The sequence below is a fragment of the Molossus molossus genome, unplaced genomic scaffold, assembly GCF_014108415.1.
Source record: "Molossus molossus isolate mMolMol1 unplaced genomic scaffold, mMolMol1.p scaffold_m16_p_23, whole genome shotgun sequence".
Classification (NCBI taxonomy): domain Eukaryota; kingdom Metazoa; phylum Chordata; class Mammalia; order Chiroptera; family Molossidae; genus Molossus; species Molossus molossus.
This window is the reverse complement of record NW_023425359.1, coordinates 17,397,428-17,421,945: the sequence shown is the minus strand read 5'-3', so window position 1 is coordinate 17,421,945 and position 24,518 is coordinate 17,397,428. Positions and strand designations below refer to the sequence as shown.

General features: G+C 41.4%; 1 protein-coding gene and 1 non-coding gene across 2 annotated transcripts in view; both read right to left on the bottom strand.

The window, feature by feature from the left end:
* Nucleotides 1–24,518, bottom strand: part of RAB3GAP2 (RAB3 GTPase activating non-catalytic protein subunit 2) — a 53,764-nt gene that overhangs the window by 27,489 nt on the left and 1,757 nt on the right. Inside the window, exons 2-13 of the mRNA XM_036277740.1 lie at nucleotides 17,555–17,625; nucleotides 13,047–13,170; nucleotides 11,503–11,584; nucleotides 9,547–9,594; nucleotides 9,393–9,468; nucleotides 8,992–9,093; nucleotides 7,620–7,719; nucleotides 6,954–7,052; nucleotides 3,889–4,037; nucleotides 2,992–3,071; nucleotides 2,774–2,863; nucleotides 1,323–1,462 (exon numbers count right to left, since the gene is read on the bottom strand). Of these exons, the coding sequence (XP_036133633.1) occupies nucleotides 1,323–1,462; nucleotides 2,774–2,863; nucleotides 2,992–3,071; nucleotides 3,889–4,037; nucleotides 6,954–7,052; nucleotides 7,620–7,719; nucleotides 8,992–9,093; nucleotides 9,393–9,468; nucleotides 9,547–9,594; nucleotides 11,503–11,584; nucleotides 13,047–13,170; nucleotides 17,555–17,625 (1,161 nt within the window). The remainder of the gene's footprint in view (nucleotides 1–1,322; nucleotides 1,463–2,773; nucleotides 2,864–2,991; nucleotides 3,072–3,888; nucleotides 4,038–6,953; nucleotides 7,053–7,619; nucleotides 7,720–8,991; nucleotides 9,094–9,392; nucleotides 9,469–9,546; nucleotides 9,595–11,502; nucleotides 11,585–13,046; nucleotides 13,171–17,554; nucleotides 17,626–24,518) is intronic.
* Nucleotides 5,064–5,195, bottom strand: LOC118640797. Its single transcript, XR_004961452.1, has one exon. It is a non-coding gene; the product is annotated as a small nucleolar RNA SNORA36 family (small nucleolar RNA).

The window sequence follows — 24,518 nt, the reverse complement described above, 5'->3', positions numbered from 1 at the left end:
GAACTGATTTCCTGCTCCTCAAGTCCCTTGGTGGTGGTCAGAGGGAGGGAGAGCACGGGCCACAGAGTGATGGGAGGCGCCTGCGTGAGATGCCGCAGGCAGGTCGTCCTCCCGCGGGTGGCCCTCCCACCGGCAATCGGTGCCTCTCCTCCCGCACAGGGAGGGACCGACTGCACCAGCAGCCAAAAGGTAAGTGACAAGGCCAGCGACGAGACCGCCACAGTGGATCTGGACGGGCTGGGACACCCACGTCTTCTACGTTCTGGGACAGCCTTGCTGAGAACACACCCTTGGTGTTACTCCAGAAGATGACCACCAAGAAGAAACCTACTTCAAGACACTCGGCCATGTGGCAGGCGAACGCTGCAGGAATTCTCTGGCAAGAAGGTGAGAGTGGACTCAGCCTGGTCCAAAGTAGCTTAATGTCCTCGAATCCATTATTCCTCACTTTGTCAGGGGCAGACCAGACTGCACCATGATTGTGGTTTCCCACCTGTGCTCACATTACTATTCCAGATGATTCCCAACGATGCCTTCTCCACTTTTTCCTTAGTCAAAGACAATTCATTTTGTTCAGGATGACAATGTGCCTTCATATTTTCAAGTCTCCCTTACAGTTAGGTAAGACTATGGGACTAACTCCTGGCTAATGTTCTATAGAAAAAGGTTGGAGGGACTTCAAGAAATATCTTCAAAGCAGACTGACTCAGTTGGCAGTTCTTCCTTGCTTCTTCTTCCTTCGTGGGATACAGATAAGAAGGCTGAGCTCCAGCAGCCATCTGCACCATGAGATCACCTTGAGTGGGGAAGCTAATGGAAGGAGACTGGGTTCCTGAGGATATCTCAGTGATTTCATATCAATCCAGTACTTGGGTCTGTTATTAGCAGCTAAATACAATTCCTAACTGACATAATTACCAAGAAACAAAGTGAGCAGACCCAAGCATATGGATATAGAAATCAAGTCAGCAAAGACGTATTTTGCTGCCTTCAGTCTGAAAGATCTGGCTTTCTAGGTCTGAGAAGAACCGCTGACTCAAGCATGGCCTTGTGAAGTGGAATGAATGTAGCAGGGGCAAAAAACTGAGTTCAGAAACTGTGACAGCCAGAACTGAAAAGTACATAAAGAAGTTAGCTCATCAAACTTAAAGGGATATCAACTGGATAATTGGGTCAAGTGTTGCTGATCCAAGTTCATATTACAAAGAACAAAGCATAAAGGATTAAATTGTGTTATTAACCAAAAGCTAAAGGATGTTGCTCAATTATTGGGGTAAAGAGCAAATTAAGCTTCTTTTGTCAGGAGTTTTGTAAGGAAGTACCTTTCCACATGCGTATTGCAATTCCTCTGGCTACATCCAATAAAATAACTCTGCCAAAATCATCTGTTACTGCTGCTAGCGTGTTACATGGAGACAGACATATGCTCTCACCATGGCGTCTAGAATCTGGAAGCCCAAATCTGATATTTAAAAGAAAAGAAAAAGCTCAAATCACATTCCATTCTAGAAATATGTACCACAATAATGAAATGCATAAATAAAATAGGCTGAATCTGTTTTTATATAAAGAAATATGACCCTTGCATGGACTAATAATGGACTATTCAACACCTGACATTTTTTACTGTAAAGTTTCTTCCATTATAAAATAAAAATATCTACTTTTTACTTTATAGGTTTTCTATATACATACTCACAACCTTATATTTTTAGAGACCATCAAGTACATTATAACCGTTTTCCCTTGGTTAAGCAGTATGTCACGGAAAACATTACTCTCACAACCAACTAAATCTTAGAAAACTTTGCTCCTCTACAGGCTTCTTTGTCTATTCTAAGTTCTCATTCCTAATCTGTTCTCTTTTTGTTAGATATCATATCTTGCTGATACCAATCTTATCAGCCTGAAGGGAGAACTTTCCTTCTAAATAGTTATCTCTAAACTGCTCTTGGTCTATAATCAGTCTTATTAGAACTGCAAGTAAAATAAAGAGGTGCCGAGAAAGGACCAGGAGAGCTCACTTTAACAATAGTCCCCGAGACAAAAAGCTCAAATTGCTACAACTATTTGGGATGCATAGGGCCATCTGGCTTATTTCCAGATTCTTGGGTGCATTTAAATACGTGACGTTTTAAAACAAGATGGAAAAACCTTAGAAGATAAACTTCAATAAATTTCGGTAACAGTTCTATCTCCTTAGGTGAAGAACATCTAAAGGGGTTGAGGGTTCCATCTCCCTTCATGGTGGTACTTTATATCAGGTAATGAAAGAATCACACCCCCTCCTCCCCCAACCTGACAAATACACCCCACGTCCCGTGCACCACTGAAGCACGCAAGGAGGCCAAGCCAGCATTCTGAAGAGTTCCTGAAAGCACGGGACTCCGTTTTTACTTTTCAAAAGAAATCACTAAATGCTTTTTACATTTTTACAGCTTACTGACAAACTAAAGTATTCGAAAAAGTCATCAGCTATCACAAAATTAATATTCCTGCAACTTGAGCTAAGTTTACAGGTGTTTGTAAAAACCACACAGGCGCTCACAGACACCCCAGCACCTGCGATGTGACGGGGACAACAGTGAATGAGACAGGCAAGGACCACTGTCCTCATGGAATTTATACTCTACTGGAAAAATCACCCCATGCTGACTCTTAGAGGCTCCAAAGACTCACGAGATGAACAACTCAGCTAAGCTCACTGAAAGACCATAAACTCACAGTACGTTTCCAAAACTACTCCAACTTGACAAGAGCTCGGCGGACTTGCCTTACAGCTAATGGGGTGGCTGGTTCGACCTTTGGCTTTTGTTTTGGGACAGCTTCTTCCTCGTGCTTACTTTTCCAATTGAGCCAACCACTGAAAGGAGAGAACAGGAGAATAAAACCAGGGCTTCCAGAGTTTCCAAGTGCACACTATCAAATTAGAAGCCCAAACCAAGCTAGACACCAATGAAATACATTTTAATTGAATTGTTATGCAATTACCTGGCAGCATTTAACAAAGCAGAAGTGAGTTTACTGGCAACTGCTAGGGCAACATGAGATAATAATGGCTGTGTGCTTCCCTGGAAAACAGAACATGTGAGGAGAAAACTCAAGAGCTGACAAAGGAGCACGACACTTTCTGCACGAGGCCTACTTTACGAAGTTTGAAAAAGCTGTCAAGCCCGGACTAGCAAGAACATGCAGCTTCTTTCGGAGGGTACAGTAAAAACTTTTATTTCAGGCAGTAGCATTATCATCAAAAGTTTTCACTGTATAGTGTCAACGTGAAAACCACTGGCAGTCTGTTTTATCTGTAGGATTCCCTCTTTCAGCTGCAATTTAGTTGAACATTTTAAATAAGGACAGGAAGATGGCATTATTGTGGCAGGCCCGTGGACTTCCCATCTATACACAACTGGCTCTTTTCCCTCTTTTTAGAAAGTATATATTTTTATTAAAGGAAAAAGATAGGATGGGCAATTCTGAGAAGACTGCTTTTCAAGAGACAAGCAAGAGCTGCCAAATCTAACTTTCCCCTATTTTAAGATGCAATTTCCACCACTTAGATAGCGCCAGCTGGCAGGCTGTTCTGACTTGGTCATTCCTCACGGTCGCAAACCACTGGGGGCTGACATCCACAACCCTGAGCTTCGACCAAGTGTCCATGACCTGGGGCCACCAGAAACAAAGAAGTTGGTTTATTTTACGTTGACTCAAGCACCTTTCAGTTAATTTAAAGAATTTAGAACAAAGTGAGCTGACATTCGTTTGGGCTTAAAATAAAACTTAGAAACGTAATTGCTTAACCTTTCTAAGGCTAAGGGAACATACCGGTTCTGTAGACAAGTGGGAAAATCGATCTGTGGCCTTACTCGTGATGAGGGAGGAAACGCTTACCTCTAAAGCATAGAAGAAGCCAGTAAACGGATTGGACCCCACAGTGATATACTGAGACATGGCAGGTGGGCTGTTCTTAATGGCTGCGTTAAATCCACCTATATTGGAGGCAGTCTTCATCTGATCGAAAGGGGACAGTGTCATAATACCTAAAGAGAAAGCGACAACGCATGATCGAATGCACAGAAATGACACTGTCATTGTAGGTCACTGAATGTTTTCTTCAGTTCCATTCTAAGATAGTAACTGCTCAATTTTATTCAACAGATAAAAGTCATTTTTAAAAGCTACAAAATTAATATAACATATTTGTAAAATTAAAACTGGCATCTAAAATGCCTCTAAGCCAGCGGTTCTCAACCTGTGGGTCACGACCCCTTTGGGGGTCGAATGACCCTTTCTCAGGGGTCACCTAAGACCATCGGAAAGCACATATTTCCGGTGGTCTTAAGAACCGAGACCCCGCTCCTCTGTCCGTCTCCAGGCGGGTCCACCCACATGCAGGTGCGCCCACAGACAGCATGAGGAGCTGCATTAAAGGGTCGCGGCCTTAGGAAGGTTGAGAACCACTGCTCTAAGCTATAAAATATTACATCTTATCTTTGCTGCTTCCTCTGCCAAGAATGTTCTTCCCACACCTGTTTGTTTGTTTTTATTGTATTTTTAGAGAGGGAGGAAGGGACTGAGAGAGAAACATCGATGTGAGAGAAACATTGATCAGCCGCCGCCTGCACACCCCACACTGGGGATCGAGCCTGCAACCTGGGCATGTGCCCTGACCCGGAATCAAACCAGGACCTCAGTCCACAGGATGAAGCTCAATCCACTGAGCCACACCGGCCGAGCATTCCCACGACTCTTCACATAGCTGGCTCCTTCTCAGCCTCCAGGGGGCAGTCTGGATGCCACTTCCCTGGAGAGGCCCCTCCCCAGTCTGCCTGAAGTCCCTCTTCCTTTATCGTAGCTCCACTGCTTGATTCACGTGCGTACAGGTGGTTTACCTGCTTACTGTCTGTCTCCTCACCAGAATGTAAACTTCATCAGGGCAGGGGGTCTGTCTGCCTTTATTTTTATAGTGCCAGTATTAGCTCTTGGGACATAATACATACTTGTTCATTTATTTGTTGAATGAACTAATTAGACCTTTACACAAAGTTCATTGCACTTTTTGTTCATTTTGTAGGCCGGGAGATGAATGAATAGAGTCAGATTTTCTATCCAACCATTTTTCCTAGCCTGTTTCAATGTTCCAAAGTTTAATTAACAGAACAGGGACATTACCCTGAACTGAACTCAACACTTTGGAATTATGCAGCAATTTGATGTTAGCAAAAAAAGTAAAGACAAACCGAATGTCTGCCAATAAGGTGTTCCATACAGAGTATTCCATATAGTCCTGTGCAACAAGAAGCAGATATCTGTCCAATATCTGCCGTCTGGCCTCAGATTCACACTCCAGGGCCAGTGTGTAGACCATGAGGACTTCCAGTTGGGGTAAGACCACTGGGAAGCCCATCAGCAGATCCAAGAGAGTAGGGAGAATAAAGTCAGGATATGTACTTCCCGTGACCACTGAACAAAAGTCCATCCCTTAGCAAGGGCGAAATCTGTCCACCTCTCTCCAACTCCACTGCCTGCACCTGAGACACGATCTGCTGTTAGGGGCTGATTCTGCTCATCATCTCCAAGTTCTGGAACTGCTCTGGGCCCTCACCTCCTTAGACCTGGGAGTGGGTCACAGCTGCACTGTTAACCAGCTCCGAGACACCATCCCAGAGAGGTCTCTCATTCCACACTTTGTAAATAGTTTCTCTGCAAATAAACCCCTTTCAATCGTTTCAAGACGTCATCTGTCTTCTATTAGGACTCTGATAAAATGTACATTTGGTAAAATTGATGTGAAAGTCTCTTTATAATATGTTGATAAGAAAAGGGCTATAATAGTTGGTATGAAATAACCCTATTTTTGAAAACCTGCCTACATAACCAGACACACATTACATACACAACTCTGTACAGATGTTTTCCAAAATGCCAATGGCAAGTGTCTCTAGATGGTAGAATTTAAGGGGATTTTTTCCCCTTTTCTCTCCATATATTTATGTACCATTTAAATTTTTGGACACGCAAATATTACACTGATAAACAGAAAAAAATATTTTTTTAAATAGCATTTCCTTCTTCTCCTCCCCACTTGCAACTACCTTAATTCAAGAGGCCACTACTTCTCACCAAGACTCTTACAGCTTCCTCACTGTGCTGATTCTGGTCTTGACCCTACATTGCACCAGTGACTTGTTCAGTTCTTGGCCAGCCCAGAGGCTCGCCGTGGCTCTGCGAAAGCTCTAAAGGCCCCTGCAGAGCAGACGGGGCCCTTCCCAGCCCGTTTCCACACCTGGCCTCGCTCTCGCCCCTGCTCCTTGGCATCACTGCTTTTCCAGGAGACGATGCACTTCTACCCTCCTGCCTCCTCTGGGCCTGTCCTCGGGGTCAAGTCCTTCTCCTCCTTCCATTCTCGGATCCAAGTCAGCCTCCTCTTCCCCGCTCCCACAGTGCTGGGGTTCTGTCCCCACTCTGGCCGGTGCACTGTCTACCACACAGCCGTGAGGCTGAGTCCTGTGACTGTTCCACAGGTTTCTTCCAACTACACTCCTGCGTCCTGACAGCAGGGACCACGTGTTCTCGCCTCTGCATTCCCGATGCCTGGCACGGTAAGCCTTCAAACACTGGTTGCGAGGAAAAAATCTGCTTTTATCGATATTCTGCTAGTTTAAAGGTTACATTTTTAAAGGACTAGCCCCTAGGATCAGTATATGGATTAAATTTGTTTGCAGAAAAATTAAGTCAAATAGTGAATGGCAACAGCGTACAGTACCGCTGCTGAGGGCATAATTATTGAAACTGCTAAAGACATAAACCTTTGATAATCCATAAGTCTGAACAAACTTCCAAATGTCACTAAAAACAATGCATGTTCTTTTCATGTAAGACTAAATCTACATTTGCAATCAATGAGATACTTCAATCAAAATAGTATAAAACAGAATTGAACTAGTAATGCTTACCAATACTAGCATGATCAATAATAGTGTCAATATCTTGTAGACCCCATTTCTTGTAAGCTAACGGCGGCGGCTGTATGTTCTCATTGCCTGATGCTGCAGCTGCCAAAGAGAAAATCAGACAAACCAAACCTCACTGTAACAGACAGAATTAAGTTATATTTTAAAAAATCAAAAAAGGGTATTAACTTATCCTAAAATTCAAGCTTACAGTAATGAGGCAAAGTAATGTAAATGAGGCATAAAGGGGTATCTTTACCCTGGGTGAGGATGGAAGCCACAGAATCCCGGACTTGAGCAGACTGGCCCAGGAGCTGCTGATCTCGCGGGACCTTTGGCTGCTAAGCTAGATGCAACCACGTTCCTCACCCCTAAGCCGATTCTCATCACGGCTGCAAATCTCTGCCTTACTTGGCCAAGACATGCTGCTGACCGGGGAATGAAGCCTGTAGTCCCTGTGCTGGGACACACTCCACTGGCGACACGCGGACAGTGTTCTGAGCAATCCACCCAGCAGTGTGCTCCCATTTCTGCAGAAGCGGGTTTCTTCCCCTGCATCTAGCTTGGAAGGTCTTTCTAGTTTAGAAGACGCATGCAATTCTCTAAGTAGGCTAAATGAAATTATATAAACATCATCACAAGTTGGCTATTTCTTTCCCAAAAAATTACCTTTTGCTACCTGATTTCGACAAGCACGAAGAGATTGAAAAAGGCTAAATCCATCAATAGTCACAATGGCAGCTGGATATAAGATACTCAACTCTTCATTCTACCAAAGAAGAAAGAAAAAAAATAATAAAGCATCATTGCCAAATAAGCATATCCATTTTCCTATTGGAGGTGAATGTCATGATTAACATAAAATAAAAGCACTATGACTAAAAAAACTGTCAACCACCAACACAAAAAACAATATCAGGAACAGGAAAAGTAAAATAAATGGAAAGTTAATTCCAGAATACCTCTGGCGATGGACTTAAGATTCTTCTTAAATACGAACTATCGTACATAGTGAATAATGCTTCCAGGATAGATAGCAAAGTTTAAAAAGATAGAAGTTTCATAAAAATAAAGTAATCATTGTGCAGATACAAAAAATGTATTCAAGTCGAAAGAAGAAAAAAGGAAACTCACCTGAAATCCCCGACAGGTCTCAATACATATCCTCACATATAATCGGACTTTTTTGTGAGCATTTACCCTATGTGCTATTCCATAACATGTTTTAATCACTTAATAATGTCAATTATTTTCCATTTTGCTAAGTGAACAAATAACTTTTCATCCTGACAATACAGTGCTACATTAAGCGCACTAACATTTAGCTGGGCAGCTCTTGTTGATGGACAGTCTGGCTGCCTGCGTCCCTCACGCTCTCCTCAACCCACGCTCCACAGCGTGGGAACCACTCTGCTGCTTCAACTCTCCAGTGGCTCCTCTGCATTTGGAATTCAACCTGAACCCTGAACCACGCCTGCAAGATCCGGCACAGGTCTCTGCAGTCACCTCCACTCTCTCCCCTTGCTCCCTCCACCGGCAGGGCACCATCGCCTGCGGCTTCGCTACCAGCCTGACTCCTGATCACCCCGGTCTCAGCTCAGTGCAGTCATTCAGAGGCTGCTTTGGTAATACATAGCAAGAGAAGTCCCCACAAGCACACAACACATACACCTGTGAACTTGAAATCTTTGGGAAGCAGAGCAGTACAAAGGAAGATGTGTGTGTGTGTATCTCCAAATAAAGTTAAAGTTATATAACATTACATTTTTGTCTTAAGTCACTATTAAACTCTAAAAATGAGAGGCTTCTGACTACAGTGTTTTACTTTCTTGTAGAACAACACATGCAGTATTTCACAAACAAGTAAAAGCACGACTGCTGTTCTCTTTACTCAGCTGTAAACTGGTGGTATCTCTAGACTATGACAGGACAGCTAACTGTGCCGCCAGACAAAGGTATCCTGATGTCTCCACCCAATAAAGAGGGAAGAAACCCCCCAAAGTAAAGCCGCTGGTACTCGGAACACAAACTCGCACGCTACCTGCTCGGTCACGCAGGGATGTCGCGGGATCTCATAGGTCCTGCACTTAAGCTGGAGCACCGAGTCCTCATTCAGAAGCTGAGCGAGCAGGAGCACGCCGTTCTAGGAGGGAGCACAGAGAAGGGCCGGCCTGACTTCCCACCAGTACACCTGCGCAGGTACGGCCAGGCAGGGAGGACGTTTCCCCAACACGTTTTCCACGGACACAGGTCCCCTGTTTCCAGCATACAGCTTCTCTTCTGCATCGCTTGTACCAGAACTTCCTGCCACCGCCCCCCGGTCCGCCTGCCCCTATAAAGCACCAGCTGCACACGCCAGCAGGCAGGGGAGGGGTGGCACCCTGTGGGGCCGCACTAGGCGCCCCGCCCGCCGGGGTTCTAACCACTGGCCACAAAGCTCACCTCCGTGTAGAAGCGCACGGAGCCAGAAGTGAAGCCCAGCACGATGCAGGTCCAGTCGGGGCGCCCGGTGGAACTCCTGCCACAAACAAAATCCATGACCGTCACGGCTCATACACCAGCGCACAGCGACCAAACCACTCTTGCTTGTCCTTACCTCTTCTGGCTTGCTAGTGGGATACACAGAGCACTGGTGACACGTTCCCTAAAAACAAAAACAAGACCATGTGCTTAGCTAAGACGAGATCGACTGCTTTCCTTCTCTCCAATGGAACGTATGGGCAGTAAGGGCAAGATGAGCTCTGGGGACCAGTCTGATTCAGCGCCGAAGTAAAATCACAGTAAGACTCCACCGGAAGTAGGATCATAAAATCCATTCCTGGGATTGGATCCCCTTGAGGTTAATTAAAAAACAGTCTTTTTATTCTGTACTGTCATGAAAAGCATGAAAGTAAAGAAAGCAAAACCTGATTGCACACACTGATTACATATACAGAACTGAGAAAGTATCAGATGTTCACCAGGCTGTCACCGTTCCCCACCACCTCGTCTCCTCCGCATCAGTGGCAGAGGACGGGAGGAGCTATCAGTCACATTACCACAGGTCTGCAGAGCACATAGTCCAGGACTTACTGTACTTCAACTGGTGGGCTGCTTCTTTCATATTTTACAGAAACTGCCCTTGATAACCTATTTCTAAACTCTCTGGCATATTTTGCAGAAACTGCCCTTGAAAACCTATTTCTAAGGCTAGGCTGGATATGTCCTACAAGATTTTGTTTCTGTAGACTTGAGAAATTTTCAGGAACTGACAGACCAAGCCTCAAAATTAAAATAACTCCCTGACTAGTATTTAACCAGTCAAACCTCAGGACCATCAGCAACTTATTTGAGAAACTATAAATACTCTTGCCCCATACATCATAGTAGGTAATCACTGAACAAAATCAATCTTTGTTGGCTTTAAAGAAATTCAACCCTTATGTTTGCTTCGCATTTGTGACAGAAATGAAATGTCTTTAAAATGCTTTAGACTCAATGACTTAAGGAGAAATATTTTCATTTTTTTTATAAGAGAAGACATTTCACTGAGTATCTACAATGTGCCGGACATGTACTATGAGCTTCCACTCGGTTGTCTCTTATCTGAATTCAAAGTCTGAAAAATCTTATTCATTCTGATTAGAGAGCTTTGGGTCATAAAAATGTAATTCAAAAGAGGTTCTGGCTCCAGGTTCCAGGCCAGCAGCTCCACCATGTAACCACGAGATCTGGTTTTACGGCTCTTACTGGGTCGGTGGGAAACCTGAATTGACCAACTGGCATTTCTGAAGTATTTAAGAGTTTTAAGAATTAATGTAGCCTTGGGGTGGTGAACACACAATACAATACAGAGATGATGTATTCTTATAGAACTGTACACCTGAAACCTGTATGCTTTTATCAGCCAATGTCACCCCAATAAATTCAATGAAAAATGACACACACATAAAAAAGAATTAATACCCTGGCCGGTTTGGCTCAGCGGTTGGAGCACCGGCCCGCGGACCAGAGAGGCCCGGGTTCAGTTCCCGCTAAGGGCACGTACCTCGGTTGCAGTTTGTCCTCGGCCCTGGTTGGGGTCATGTGGGTGGCAATCACTCAATGTGTCTCTCTCACATGGATGTTTCTCTCTCTCTTCTCGCCCCCCCCCCCCCACTCTATCTGAAGATAAATGCAAAAAATGTCCTCAGGGAAGGATAAAAAAGAACTAATGTAGCACTGTCCCCTTTAAGTACGAGCCCGGTGCTAGCAGAGAAGACAAGCTCTGCCCTTGACTTTCTGGCTGAATAAAATTAGCAATGAAAGACGGCAGAAAAGATAAAATATAGAAAAGATGTTACAAGATTCTCTCTGAACTTTTCTAAAAATCCTCTCCAAAAGTTGTGTTGTTTTTTTAAAAAGTAATCACAATGAGTGAAATTAACACCTGCGAACTGAATCATGCTCTCCCACCTTGAAGTTGGAATGAACATACACTTTCCAAAAGATGAAACTTTTCAACAGACTCACAAGTCTAACAATTTCACATACACATTTAACACATGGAGATAAATAATTAACTGGCACCTACCCTTCTTCGACATTTAAAGAGCCACTCCAGCCAACAGCAAACTGCATTTCCTCCTTGCCTTTATCACTGTATTTCCATTTTGCTGAAAAATTTATCAAATAAAATAGCTTTATCTGTAGTATCCTACAACAGTAATTTATAGCTTCCATTCTTTCTCTTTAAAATGGTGAATACAAAATCATTAAAAGATTTGGGTCATAAATGTAAGATAATGCTTAAAATTTTTCATAAGATTTTCATAAAACACTACCCTTAGTCTACCCTCCAATTAAATCCATATAATTAAGTTATTAATTCTTATGTAACGCCCCACCTATTTTATTGATATAACTTTTATCTTCTGACGGCAAAAAAACTTCCTGTTAGATTATGCTACTGGAGAGTAAATCTGCTTTATAAAGACCATTCAGTAGCCATTTAATATAGGACCTTATCTTTTTTTTCTTATTTTCATTAATTTATTTTTGTTACAGATGTTTCTTCTTTTCCCCCCACTGACACCCTCCTCCCAATCCCCACCCCAACCCCCACTCCGTCCCCAGCTTTGTTGTCCATGTCCATTGGTTATGCGTAATTGCATATAAGTTCTGTGGTTTATCTCACCCCCCTCACCCCCTCTTCTGAGGTTTGTCAGACTGTACCCTACTTCTATGTCTCTGGGTCTATTTTGTTCATTAGTTTGTTTGTTTATTATATTCGACAAATAAGTGAGATCATATGATATTTATCTTTCTCTGCTTGGTTTGTTTCGCTTAGGATAATACTCTCCAGGTTCTCCCATGTCATCTAAAAGGATAAGAGATCTTTCTTTCTTATAGCTGCATAATATTCCATTGTGTATATGTACCACAGTTTTTTTTATCCACTCATCTTACTGATGGACAGTTGGGCTGTTTCCAGATCTTAGCTATTGTAAATAGTGCTGCTATGAACATAGGGGTGTATATATTCTTTCTGATTGGTGTTTCAGGCTTCTTAGGGTATATTCCTAGAAGTGGGATCACTGGGGCAAATGGTAGTTCAATTTTTAACTATTTGAAGTAACACCATATTGCTCTCCATAGTGGCTGCACCAGTCTGCATTCCCACCAGCAGTGTACTAAGGATCTCATCTTACTCAGTGAGGTGTTCATATCCTCTGTATACCCAAACTTTAATTTTAACCTTCAACAAACATCATGAGCTGAAAACATATGCCCCAAATAGAAAACTGAAGTACTGTGAGCTTTCGAATTATAGTCGAAAATCTCCTCCCTCTCTTTATTACTAACTGCCCCTTGCAAGGATAGGACAATGCCCAGCACTGTCTCTGAAGTGCCACAGAGAAATGGCTAAAGTTCTGCAGCCGAGAAAGAAACACCGAGGGGGGGGGGAGAAATACAAAAAAGGAAATAAGAAGTTTTATACAATATATAAAATAAATCATCGAATGCCACCATCCAATGAATACAACAGAAATAACAATTCTCTCTCTCTCTCAAATACACTTTCTGTCCTATTCTATGCATTAAAATTAAGGTCGCTGGAAAATAATAGATACTCACGCACTAGAAATACAGCTTTTTGTTCCCGAGCTATAACCATAAGATCACTGGTTGGCGATAAGGATAAAACACAATCTTGAAGCCAGGACGTTTTTTGTGTTTTACAAGTATTTCCTTCTTCTTCCTGTGGGTAAAACTACAATGACTGTCCATGCAAAGATGTCAATAGTATTTCAGTTCAGCTTGTCTGCCTTGAAGGGTGAGGGGGAAGAAAAAGGGAAAAAGAAATCTTCCCAAATCTTTTATAAAGTTGCTATAATTTCCTTATCAAAACATGTCAAAGATGACCAATATCCACTACAAACCTCAGCTTTGAATATTAATGCAAAAATATTTTAATGTCAACAAATATAAACTAGCAAGACATTAAAAGAATATCACATAGCTAGAGATCACTCCAAAAATGATTCAGTATTAGAAAATTTAGTAATAATCCCATTCCGAGAGACAGCTAGGGCATCTGCAGCCAGATAGCAAAGAAAGAACTGTCCTGTCTGATGATTGTGGTTGTAGGATCTGTGAGCTATTTGATACATTTGACACTTTTGTCTTTTTATTTGACCTGAAAGGTTTTTCATTTTTTTCAATTGAAAAATTATTTATTACATACGTAAATTCCCACAGTTAAACAAACAAACAAAAAAAATCAACAGATCTTCAAAGGTCTTCCTTGGGAGGTCTCTGCATACTTCCGGACTCCAGCTGCCCAGTTTGCTCAGAGACAACCCATGTAATCAGTTCTGGGGTATATTTCCAGAGACACTTTCTGCACCTACAAGCAAACACATTTACTACCCCTTCCCCTTTTTCTAATACAAATGGTAGCACACTACATACAAGGGTAAGCAAAAGTAGGTCTAAAGAAGACATATATTACAACAATAAGTAAATAAATAATAACACAAGACTAAACTCCAAGCTTCAGTTCAAACTGTCAACCTACTTTTGCCTACCCCGTACATCCTTTTCCTTTAGTTTTTTTCTCTTAACATATATCTCAGACTTCATTCCTTGTGAAGTTTCTTTACTTTGGGGGGGGCTGCATAGTATTCCACTGTATAGACACACACATTGTATTTACCCAACCCCCTACTGATGAGCAATTGTGAAATGTACACTCCCTTGCTGCTACAAACTAGACTACAGTGAATAACCTGATACAACTGTCAACTGGTGTGGGACTATACCAGTGGATTAATTCCCAGAAGTGAAGTCGCTGGGTCCAGCCCAATGCACCGGGGGAGGGGAGCAGGGGAGGAGTGATGGCAGGAATACAGACCAAGAATAAAGAGTGTGGGTGTGTCCCCTGTTAGATGTTTCAGGGGAATCTTGAGTCCAAGTACAAGTAACACCATCAAAGTACTGGAATAGCAGAGAAGAGAGAGTCCCCTCTCCAGGCTGCATCAAAATGAACCAGGGGTGGGTTTTACAACAAAGCTGGACTTCTAACTTACCAAAAAAGCTCAGGCTGGAAAGACCTAACAAGAATGCGCAATGAGTATCAGCACACACTGGGCGACCGACGAGATACAAGATCATGGTTTTGTTTTGTAACATGCCATAAGGGCATCTGCCTACCACTTAGGTTTTCTTACAACTTCCCCCACAGTAACGGGGCCACAATCACCAATACTGCTCCCTTGAAGGTACTGATCCTAAAATAACACCATCATTTGACAAGGTAGTTAATTTCCCAAGAGAAACATGAAATTGAAAAAATAAACAAAACAGAAACAGCACCACCAGGGACTTACCTTGGCTTTCCACAAAAACTAGCACCTACCTAGTTACTAAAATGAACATTAAATGCATTCATTAGCTACAAACATAACTCCTGTTGGGGCCAAGAGAGAGGGAATGTATAACTATTTAAATGTGGCCTAAATTTTAAGAACTTTTTTCTTTGAATTGAGAGCAGAAAAACTCTTTCTTAATGTGCACAAATATGGATTATGAAATGTAGATTATGAAAAGGAATTCTTTCTAAATAACTAGGTCTATTAACATATATTTAAATTTTTTTTTTCTTTCTCTTGATCTTAAGCCCACAAATTTGTCAAGTGATTATTTTTTCACAATACAGCAGATGGTGAAACCTCAGTAACTTCACCGGCCTTTCAATTACAGCTGCCACTACCGGGCTGGTAAGTCACCCTCTGTAAACAGAGTGGCACATGGTTTTGGGACATCAGCTGCTGTGGTGACTAGATCACTGTTGAAGTAGCCAATACAGTTTTTTTTGTTGTTTTTTTTTTATCCTCACCTGAGGACATTTTTTTTTCATTTTTTGCACAGATAGAATGGGAGGGAGAGAGAGGAAGAGAGAGAGAGAGAGAGAGAGAGAGAGAGAGAGAGAGAGAGAGAGAGAGAGAGAGAGAAACATCGACGTGAAAGGGACACATCGAGTGGCTGCCATCTGCACGACCAACAAGGGCCGGGGACAAACTGCAACCGAGGTACATGCCCTTAGCGGGAACCGAACCCGGGTCTCTCCGGACCGCAGGCCGATGCTCTAACCGCTGAGCCAAACCGGCCAGGGCGCCAATACAGTTTTTCAAAATTTTCAACTTTAGTATAATGAGTTCACCATTTGCAATTTACATCGTCACTGTGCTTTCACAGACATTTACATAATACAGTGGTGCCAGGAAAATCCAGTATAATTAAGGGGCTATCAGCATATTCATTGTAATTCTCAGCAGTTTACCATCTAAACCATAGGAATAAAATAGTCATCTACATTTTTTAAACCAAGAGATGTAAGTGCTTTAGGAATTCTGAAACACAAAAAGTAAATAATGCTAAATAAGTAGGTTTTTCTCCCTCTCTTAAAAAACGGCTCTCAAAAAGCTAACAAGCTTATGGAGATAAAAGGCACTGTGCTTTTTACAGTTTCTGCTGGACTCAGTAGCAGCCAGCTGACCTCCAGGTCATCATGCAGGGGCAGTGGGCTGCCCCATCGTGGTCCATCTCCACACCACTGCAGCTCTCCAAAGACCAAAACACAACATCCCTCTAAGCCAGACTAACAAAGAGGAAAAGTTCGCTCTCCTCTGCTGGTCATAATAACCATGAGCCAATGGGTGCAGAACCCTATCATTGTTTTCACCGCTGCAGTGCCTCGACACTGAGGAAGGTTAGTAAGATGCTGGAATTCCTTGACAAATGGAATGAGCAATTCACAGCCAGATAATAAATTGCAAGATCTTATCTTCCCTAAACAAGGACACTTAGGAGCGAATGGTTACCACATGGCAGACCATGCTGGGGCAGATCTGCCTGGCCTGGTAGGTCCCCTTTCAGGTGACAGTCTTTGAAGGTGAACTGGAGCAGAGAATGACCCTGATCCCTCTATATGCTCATTTTGATTCATCAGCATATCAAAGGACATACCTGGAAAGCTAAAGAATACTCTGATTGAGATCTTCCCTAAAATTCTCACCTTTAGAAAACAGATAAAACTCTTAAGACAAAGGACTCAGTGCACACTCTCCCTTGATCATGCCCACACCTTTCCCCACTCCTATATGTTTGCCTTCTTTCTCCTACGCTCTAAATGTTCCCAGGAGACTTGCAACCAGAGGAGCAGCAGGCAATGGCAGCTCCTCCGGGGCTACCCCCCAAACCTGTCTCCAAGGGCCCTCCTTTTGCATCTGTAGTTTGTTCCCTGAGTCCGCACAGTCCAACATGGCTCACTTCTTCCGCCTCTGCGACTTCCTTTCCTATATCTAGGCAGCCCAGCCTGGCTCGCTTGTTACTGTAACTTGTTTCCCGAGTCCATGCAGCCCAGCGTGGCTCCTTCTACTGCCTCTGTGACTTTCCTTCTACAGGGCCAAGGCAGCCTTGCTAGGCTCAACTCTTCATGTTTCCAAAGGGCCAAGGCAGCTCCACCTAGACTTGCGCCTGTTGCTAAGGTCTTGCCTCTTCTATCTTAAGCCCTTCATTAGTTTCACTATCCCCAGCTTAATACATGTACCCTCAAAATTACCTGGACCCATGTCGGGAAATCTTTCCTGAACGAAGTCAAGAGCCCGCACCTTCCAGACCATGCGGCGCAGACCCGCCTCCATCCCGGTCCCTTTAGGGTGACGACACAACCAGAAATGGACTTCAAGACAGTCTACCTCTCCCAACACTGCTCTCATCTTTCATGTGGCTGAGACCTGCCAGTGAGACTCACAGGGAAGGCAGGTGTTGAGTTTGCTGTCTGTTTCCATTCTGATTAGGTGGTTGCATCTGTTACCTTGACTGCTGCGTGTACATTGTGTTTCATGTATCTGCCAAAATTTACTCTGATTCTTGTTATGCCTCTGGAGCTGGCTTGCTTTTGGAGTTGTTCATAATCATAGACTGTAGTAGAAATAACACATACCGACTTAGTACTATTAAGCAAGCACAGAAATATTCTTGACAAAGATTTTAAAATGTCAGCCTAACACTGAAATGTCACCACTGTTAAAAAAGGAAAATGCGACCACCAAAGAGCATGCCTACATTTATAGACTTACAGGTTCTTGAAGAACAGGCTCTGTTTCTTCCCATGCTCCCCAACCATCATCTTCCCAGTTCGCTGATTTACCTATTTTAAAAAAGATGAAAGGTACATGAAATATAGAGCTTAACATATTTTAAAACATTTTCTCTAAACATAATAAAGCTAACCCTGCTATATAGTAAACATTATACAGATATATATTGTATAAATGCAATGCTGATGTTAAGGAAGAAAATAATGGTAAGCTATAGTATATCAGGATATTGCTTATGTAATAATAATCAGGAAACATTTGACTTGAATTTCCAAATCTATGTCATATTAAATCTGTGCAAGTTATTTGAATCTTAAGATCCTGGACATCAAATTTATCCACATTTAAACCAAACTGCAAAGATGACTTTAAAAAATCTAGAAATTACAGTATTTGTTACTTAAGACATTAGACAAATTAAATATACAGTGACAAAAACATCTAAAATTTTACACACACGTCTTAAAAAGTGAGTTGTTTTTTGATAAGACGAGATATCAATGAAAAAGAAAACTAAATATTGAAATAACAGAACTACTATTCTCCACCTTTTTCTGATATTCTTTGATTTCTTACACGAGAACATTTTCGTGGATTAAAATAAGATGTTCAGCTTTACAATTCTGGGGGGGGAGTATCAATTAATAAGATGAATCTAATATCTAGGATGCATACAGTAGGAAGAAGGAAGTAGATATTTCACATATATAAGGTTTTACAAGTTGCTAAAATCAATTAGCTATATAGATGGTAAAAAAATGTTCCAGTCTAGTACTTGGAATCATTGTTCAATTGGCTTCGTGGAAATATATTCTCATCTTTGGTATTTAAATGCCAAATAACTGCCTCCTAACATGCCAAGCACACTGCTAAGCATATATTAAGTCCTCAAGGAGTACTCATTTGATTAACACAGTACAACTTACAGAAGGTTTCCAGATACATGTTCATTAGACAATGTAACAAATGTTCTGTTAAATACCATGTGCAGCAGGAACAGAGAAAAATACAGACATACTCCTCAAGGAATTTGTGGTGTAGTTAGTGTGAGGGACAAACATGTAATTATAGTATATGGTGAGTACTGTAATCGACTACTATGGGAACTCAGACAGGGCCGAGAACAAGCTGAAAAAAACACAGTGAGGAGTCATTTTAAACTAAATCCTTAAAAAGTGGCGAGGAACTTTTCAAACATACTTGAGAAAAGGGTCAACATGAGCAAAGGCAAAGAGGCAAAAGATGCATTGTCCATATACGGGTTATCACACAACAACGAACATGTACGCAACATAACAACGAACATGTATGCAGTGTTTCTATATGCCTAAGTGCATTACAGACATTGGTTCACGTAAGCATGACAAGGATCCATTATCATCCCCTCTACCCAATGCGAAAACCAGATCACTTAGTTTACAAAGCTTGACCAAGGTCACAGAGGTTGCCTGGGTTCCATCGCCCCGTGCTTGCGAGTGTTCTGCTCTGCTTACTCCTCCTACGGCTTATGAAGACGGACGTGATTAGGAAATAGTGTGGCTTACAGTTAAGGTTAAAAGCAAGAATGCTTATTGTTTTAAAACAGAAACATTTCCTTGATATTAAGATTTGGAAATTTTCTGTGTGTAACTTGGAAAATTACAGTTTGTTCTTTGGCAACTTAATTTGGTTAGGCAATCTCTTTATTCTGCTAATTTTTCCACTGCACCAGAAACAACTGCCTTTTTGTGGTGCTGATGGCAACTAGGCCATCCCATTAACACAGTTTTAGAAAACTCACTGGGTCTGGTATGAGAAAGCAAAGTAACTGGAAAAGTTCATCACACTAAAATCCACAATCCATTTTTTAGTTGCTGTAAGAATAATGTCTTTATTAAATTACCACAATCTCTGAAAACCGTGAAGAATTTATAGCACTTCATGAAGACCAGTTATTCATTCATTCATTCGTTCGTTCGTTCATTCATTCATTCACTCACCCACTCATTCATCCATTCAAGAAACACAGCATCTTTTCTGTCTTGGTCACTCTGCTAAGTGCAAAACAAACAAAAGCAAATATGCATTCAAATAGCTTAGTCTGTGCACATAACCTCTGCTGAATGCTGTACAAAACCAGACCATGAAAAAATGTGTTATTTCTCCTCCATACCAGCATAAAAAGTACCTGACTCAATTCACAAATGACTCATACAATCAAACAGAAGACAGAAGCAATTTGGACTTCCTGCCCCTGCAGAGACCCAATATCCCTTTATACCACAATTCAAAACATTCAGGAAGAGGAAGATCTTGAAAAAAAAAATGCTTTCTTTACACAAGATATTTGTGTTTAGCTGAGCTAGTTCTCGATGCCATGGACTGGGGAGTCTCTGTTAAAAAGAGGGAAAGAATTTAATCAGGCATCTCCCACTATCACAGGAACACATTTTCCAAAGAAGCCATGGTACAAACGGAGGTTAAAGGAAGGTGAAACAAAACAATTACTCAGGTAGGTTAAAGATGTTCTTAAGGCTGGTCTAGAATCTTAAGTCTCTTTATAATACTATAGGAACTCGCATTCCAAATTCTAGTCATCTTCAGGATGGGAGACATTATAAAAAAACCATCTGTAAATTGTGTACTACCCTTGTGGCTATTTCTACGCAGTGCCAGTGATATAATTTCTGCAGCTTCCTGACTTCTGGTGAAAATCATTTGACCCTGTTTTGCAGGCTGCTGACAGCTAATGGTCGGCTGTTAAAAAGTGTTGGAATCTCAGCACATTACCAAGGTAATTTCTTATGCCTTCAAACTATGCAAGCAGAACAAGCACATTCTTAAGAAATAAAATAAAATAAAAAGATGGTTTACCCTGAAAAATAGCTAATAATGTCTAATAGCTAAAAATAGCTAATAATGGCTAATGCCCAGTAAAGTTGCCATTCATGTAAAGAATTTTATTCAGGCAGTCTTTCCTTCTGGTAACTTTTCTGTGAAGGACAGTGTTCTTCAATCAGTATCACTATCTGTTGGGTCATTGATCAAGGTTGTGGATAATCAAAGTAACGAGTTTAACACACATGGTGGGGCAAAAGTAGCCATCTTTCCTTAAAATTTACCGAAAATCAAGGATTGCATTGAAGGCTCAATCAGTCTTTCAAGAAAGACTGTCCACTTAAAACAGTTTGTTAGTCCACCTCCTTTGCAGAAACTACCCTTCTACTGGAGTCATACCACATCCTGAATCATATTTGCTCTCTATATAAATAAAATTCATAAGCTAGTCTCCAACCAACTTAACAAAATGCAAATAACTACCTCCTCATTGACTAGTAACTTGACTTTTCAATCCTTAACTTTTTTATACCTATCACTGAAGAAGATCAGTTTGAACTGTCTACAGTAACTGGGAACATAAGCATAAAGTTCAATGTCTTGCCCAAATGAATGAAACCAATGACTTCAAAACATAAAATGTAACTACAACTCCTTCTGGAGAGTATTTTTTCCCTGAAGAGATCAGAGTATACCAGAATAAAAAAAAACTGTTCAGTCTCTCACTTGATAAATATACTCATTGAAACTACAACACTGAGAAAACACATTTTAATTCCACCATCAAAAAAATTACAGATGTCTTTTTTAGGGTTATTTCAAATGAATGAATTATTCTACCCACAAAAGTTTAAATAAGAAATTCAATGTCTGCTTTCCATAGCTCTATTTAATTTCAAAAATACATTATTCTGATTTGCTTCTGAACAGTCTGTCCTCTTAAACTGAGGGTATGTTTCTCATATAATGAGAACCTGAAGATAGAAAGGAAATTAAATTCTAGAAGTGGGCAATTAATTTGACAGTATTTGCTTTTTCCAGTATGAGTATGTCAAGATCAAGAACTAAATGAGAAACTGAAATCATTAAATGTTAGGAAAAGGAAAACTTAATTTAATCTCCATGGCCTAATAAAAGATCTTATCAGCACAGACACAAATTCATTTCCGTTCTTCCGAGACAAAAAACAAAATAAGAAACAAAACAAAACACAGAGATAATGTACTTGTTTCTTTCTATAAAGAGGAAGAACCTCTAGAAGCTAGGACTTGTAAATAATTCAGGGGGTCCAACAGAATTTAGCTGGATATTCTTGGCCAAGGTAGGGAAGGTATTACATAGCAATACAAAGTTTTTTTAAAAAAGACTAAATAACAGAGAATCTGCTTCTTAATTTCCCATACCTCAGAATTATTCATCTTTTTCTATTTCTAGGGAGCTGGAAATGGGAAAATAACTTTCATATTAGCATATTCCTTTCAGCACATAAAAATATGCAGCAATTCAAAATGAGAAGGCCATCCCATCTTCAATAGCAGGGGCTTAGTTCTTTCAAATCCCCATGATTAAATGCGATGAGACCTTTAAGGTCCCTTTCGGTTCTAGAATTCTTAAGACTTACACACCACATAAGAACACACGTTCTGATGGCCAATTCACAAAGTGACCGAACTGGAAATATCTTTAAGCAGAAAGAGTGTATCCTCCTGCTTTGAAAGCTTTATTAAACAAGCTCCCTTTGCCCAAAAACCTAAGCCAGGAAAATAAAATGATCTCATGATTTCTGCTTCCCAATAAAGTAATCATTTATAACATGAATAAAGTGAAGAAAAGCAAAGTCAAACACCATCAGCAATTTTAGGCAGGTCCTATTTACCCTGCTCAACTAACTTCATTTTTACTCTATAAATATGACCCTCACAAAAGTTGAGGTTCAGGTTTCTTGTTTGTTTTTTAATTAAAAAGCTCTTTACAAAACCACTGTTTGGAATGATTACTAAAATCTATGGTCCTAACCATTCCCAGACTTCCAAGCAAACTATCAACTGTAGGGCAAGCTATTTTCCTGATTTTTATTGGTAAATTAAAGCATCGTTTTAACTGTAAAGTATAGATTTGCAAGGGGCTCAGTGGTTAAGAGGTTCTTTCTCCATTTATTCTCTACCTGAATTGATGGTAGCCACAATAGCAACATACATAAACCTAAGAATTTGCTTTAAAATGGTAATAAATTAAATATTTGCAAACTCATAAGCATATTGCAAATTAACCTAGATGTGTAAGGTATGGTTATTTCCCCAACTGCCTGGATTGAGTTCATATCCTATAGCTATGCTTCTCCGTGTGACCTTGGGCAACTATTCAATCTGTATGTGCCTAATTTCAGCACCTGTAACTGTGCCATACAAATATGGCAGCCATTCACCACATTCAGCTATTTAAATGAAGTAAAATTAAAAATTCAGTTCCTCGGTGCCACTTGCCACGTTTCAAGGGCTCAGCAGTCCGACGTGGCTAGAGACTACCTTACTGGACAGGCAGACACAGTCATGAAAAGAAACAAGATGATTTGATTGAGAGTAACAAATGAGATCAAGAGGGCAGGAGTGACTACTTTATTTTATTTATTCTTTGGTATGTGCCCCTAGCGGGAACCGAACCACAGCCCAACACTCCAACCGCAGAGCCAAACTGGCCAGGGCAGATGTGACTACTTTAAATTATATGGTCAAAAAGGCCTCTGAGATGTTGACATCTGAGCTGAAACTTGCATGACAAGATGCAGCTGGCATGCAAAAACCTGCATAGAGCATCCAAGGCAGACACGAGGGCAAAGGCCCCTATGCAGAATGAGCTTGGCTGGTTTAACAACACAAAGTGTGTTTGAAGCATAACAAATAAGGGAGAAGACCATGAGGTGCAGGAAGTGGCAGGAAGCAGGGCATCAAGGGCCTTGTAATCCATGCAAGAATTTTGGATTTTGTTTTTAAGTGCGACTGAAAGCACAGAGACGTATAAAGAGGGGCATATTACAATCCAAACTGTGTCTTTAAGAGTTCACTCTGACTGCTTTCGGAAACTAGTTACAAGAAACCGAGAGTGGAAGGAGGAAGATCTGTTAGAAGCCTGGTGCCACTGCCCAGGTGAGAGCAGATGGCAGCCTGGACCAGGGGAGTGAGATACAGAAAATGTGTTCTCTTCCTCTACATCCTGTCTACTATCCTTCCCAACCTGGATCCCTGAAACAGTCAACTTCATTTTTGAGCTCCTCCATCTCCTATAAATATGCTTTCTGCTCCCACCTTTCCACCAAAACTGTCCTAAACTCCCAGTCACCTCCACCTTCCCAAAACCAACGAGAGCACTTTTCCATCCTTCTCCTAGCGGACCTTGGCTGCACTTGCAACAGCTGACCACGCTTGCCTTTCATCGGATTCTCACCTCCCTCAACTGCTGGGGCATTCCGCTCACCTGGTGTTCCTCTCTGTTACTCTTTCTCAGTCTTCTTCCACTTAACCTCCACTTGACTCAAACTTCAGAACTCAGTTCATGTCACTATGCAGTCACGCACCGCAAAAGATGTTTCCGTCAATGACGGACTGTATACGATGGTGATCCTATGAGATTATAACAGAGCTGAAAAATTCCCACTGCCTAGTGACTTTGTGGCTGTCTTAATGCAATAGCACAATGCATTATTCCCGTGTTTGTGGCAATGCTGGTGTAAACAAACCTACTGCACTGCAGTGGTGTAAACGTTTGGCCTACACAGAGCAGTAGGCCACACCACGCAGTTTGTATAAACACACTCTATGACGTTGGCGCAACAACGCAATCACCTAACAGGGCATGACTGTATACGTAATCCTTGGAACTCATCTGACACTTTTTGCTGCCAACTCTCAAAATAACATCTCTGGCACCGGAATCCTTACTAAGTTTTCGACCTCTTGCTCTGGTGTTTGACTGGACCCTCTACTTGGACATACCACAAACATTTAAAATGGAAAAGGTCCAAAACCTACCTCCTCCATTCTCTCATTATATATCCTCGCTCAAGTCAAAAGCCCAAAGGCATCCTTACTTTACTGTCACTCATTAGCTATAAGCCTCTGCCCCCATCACC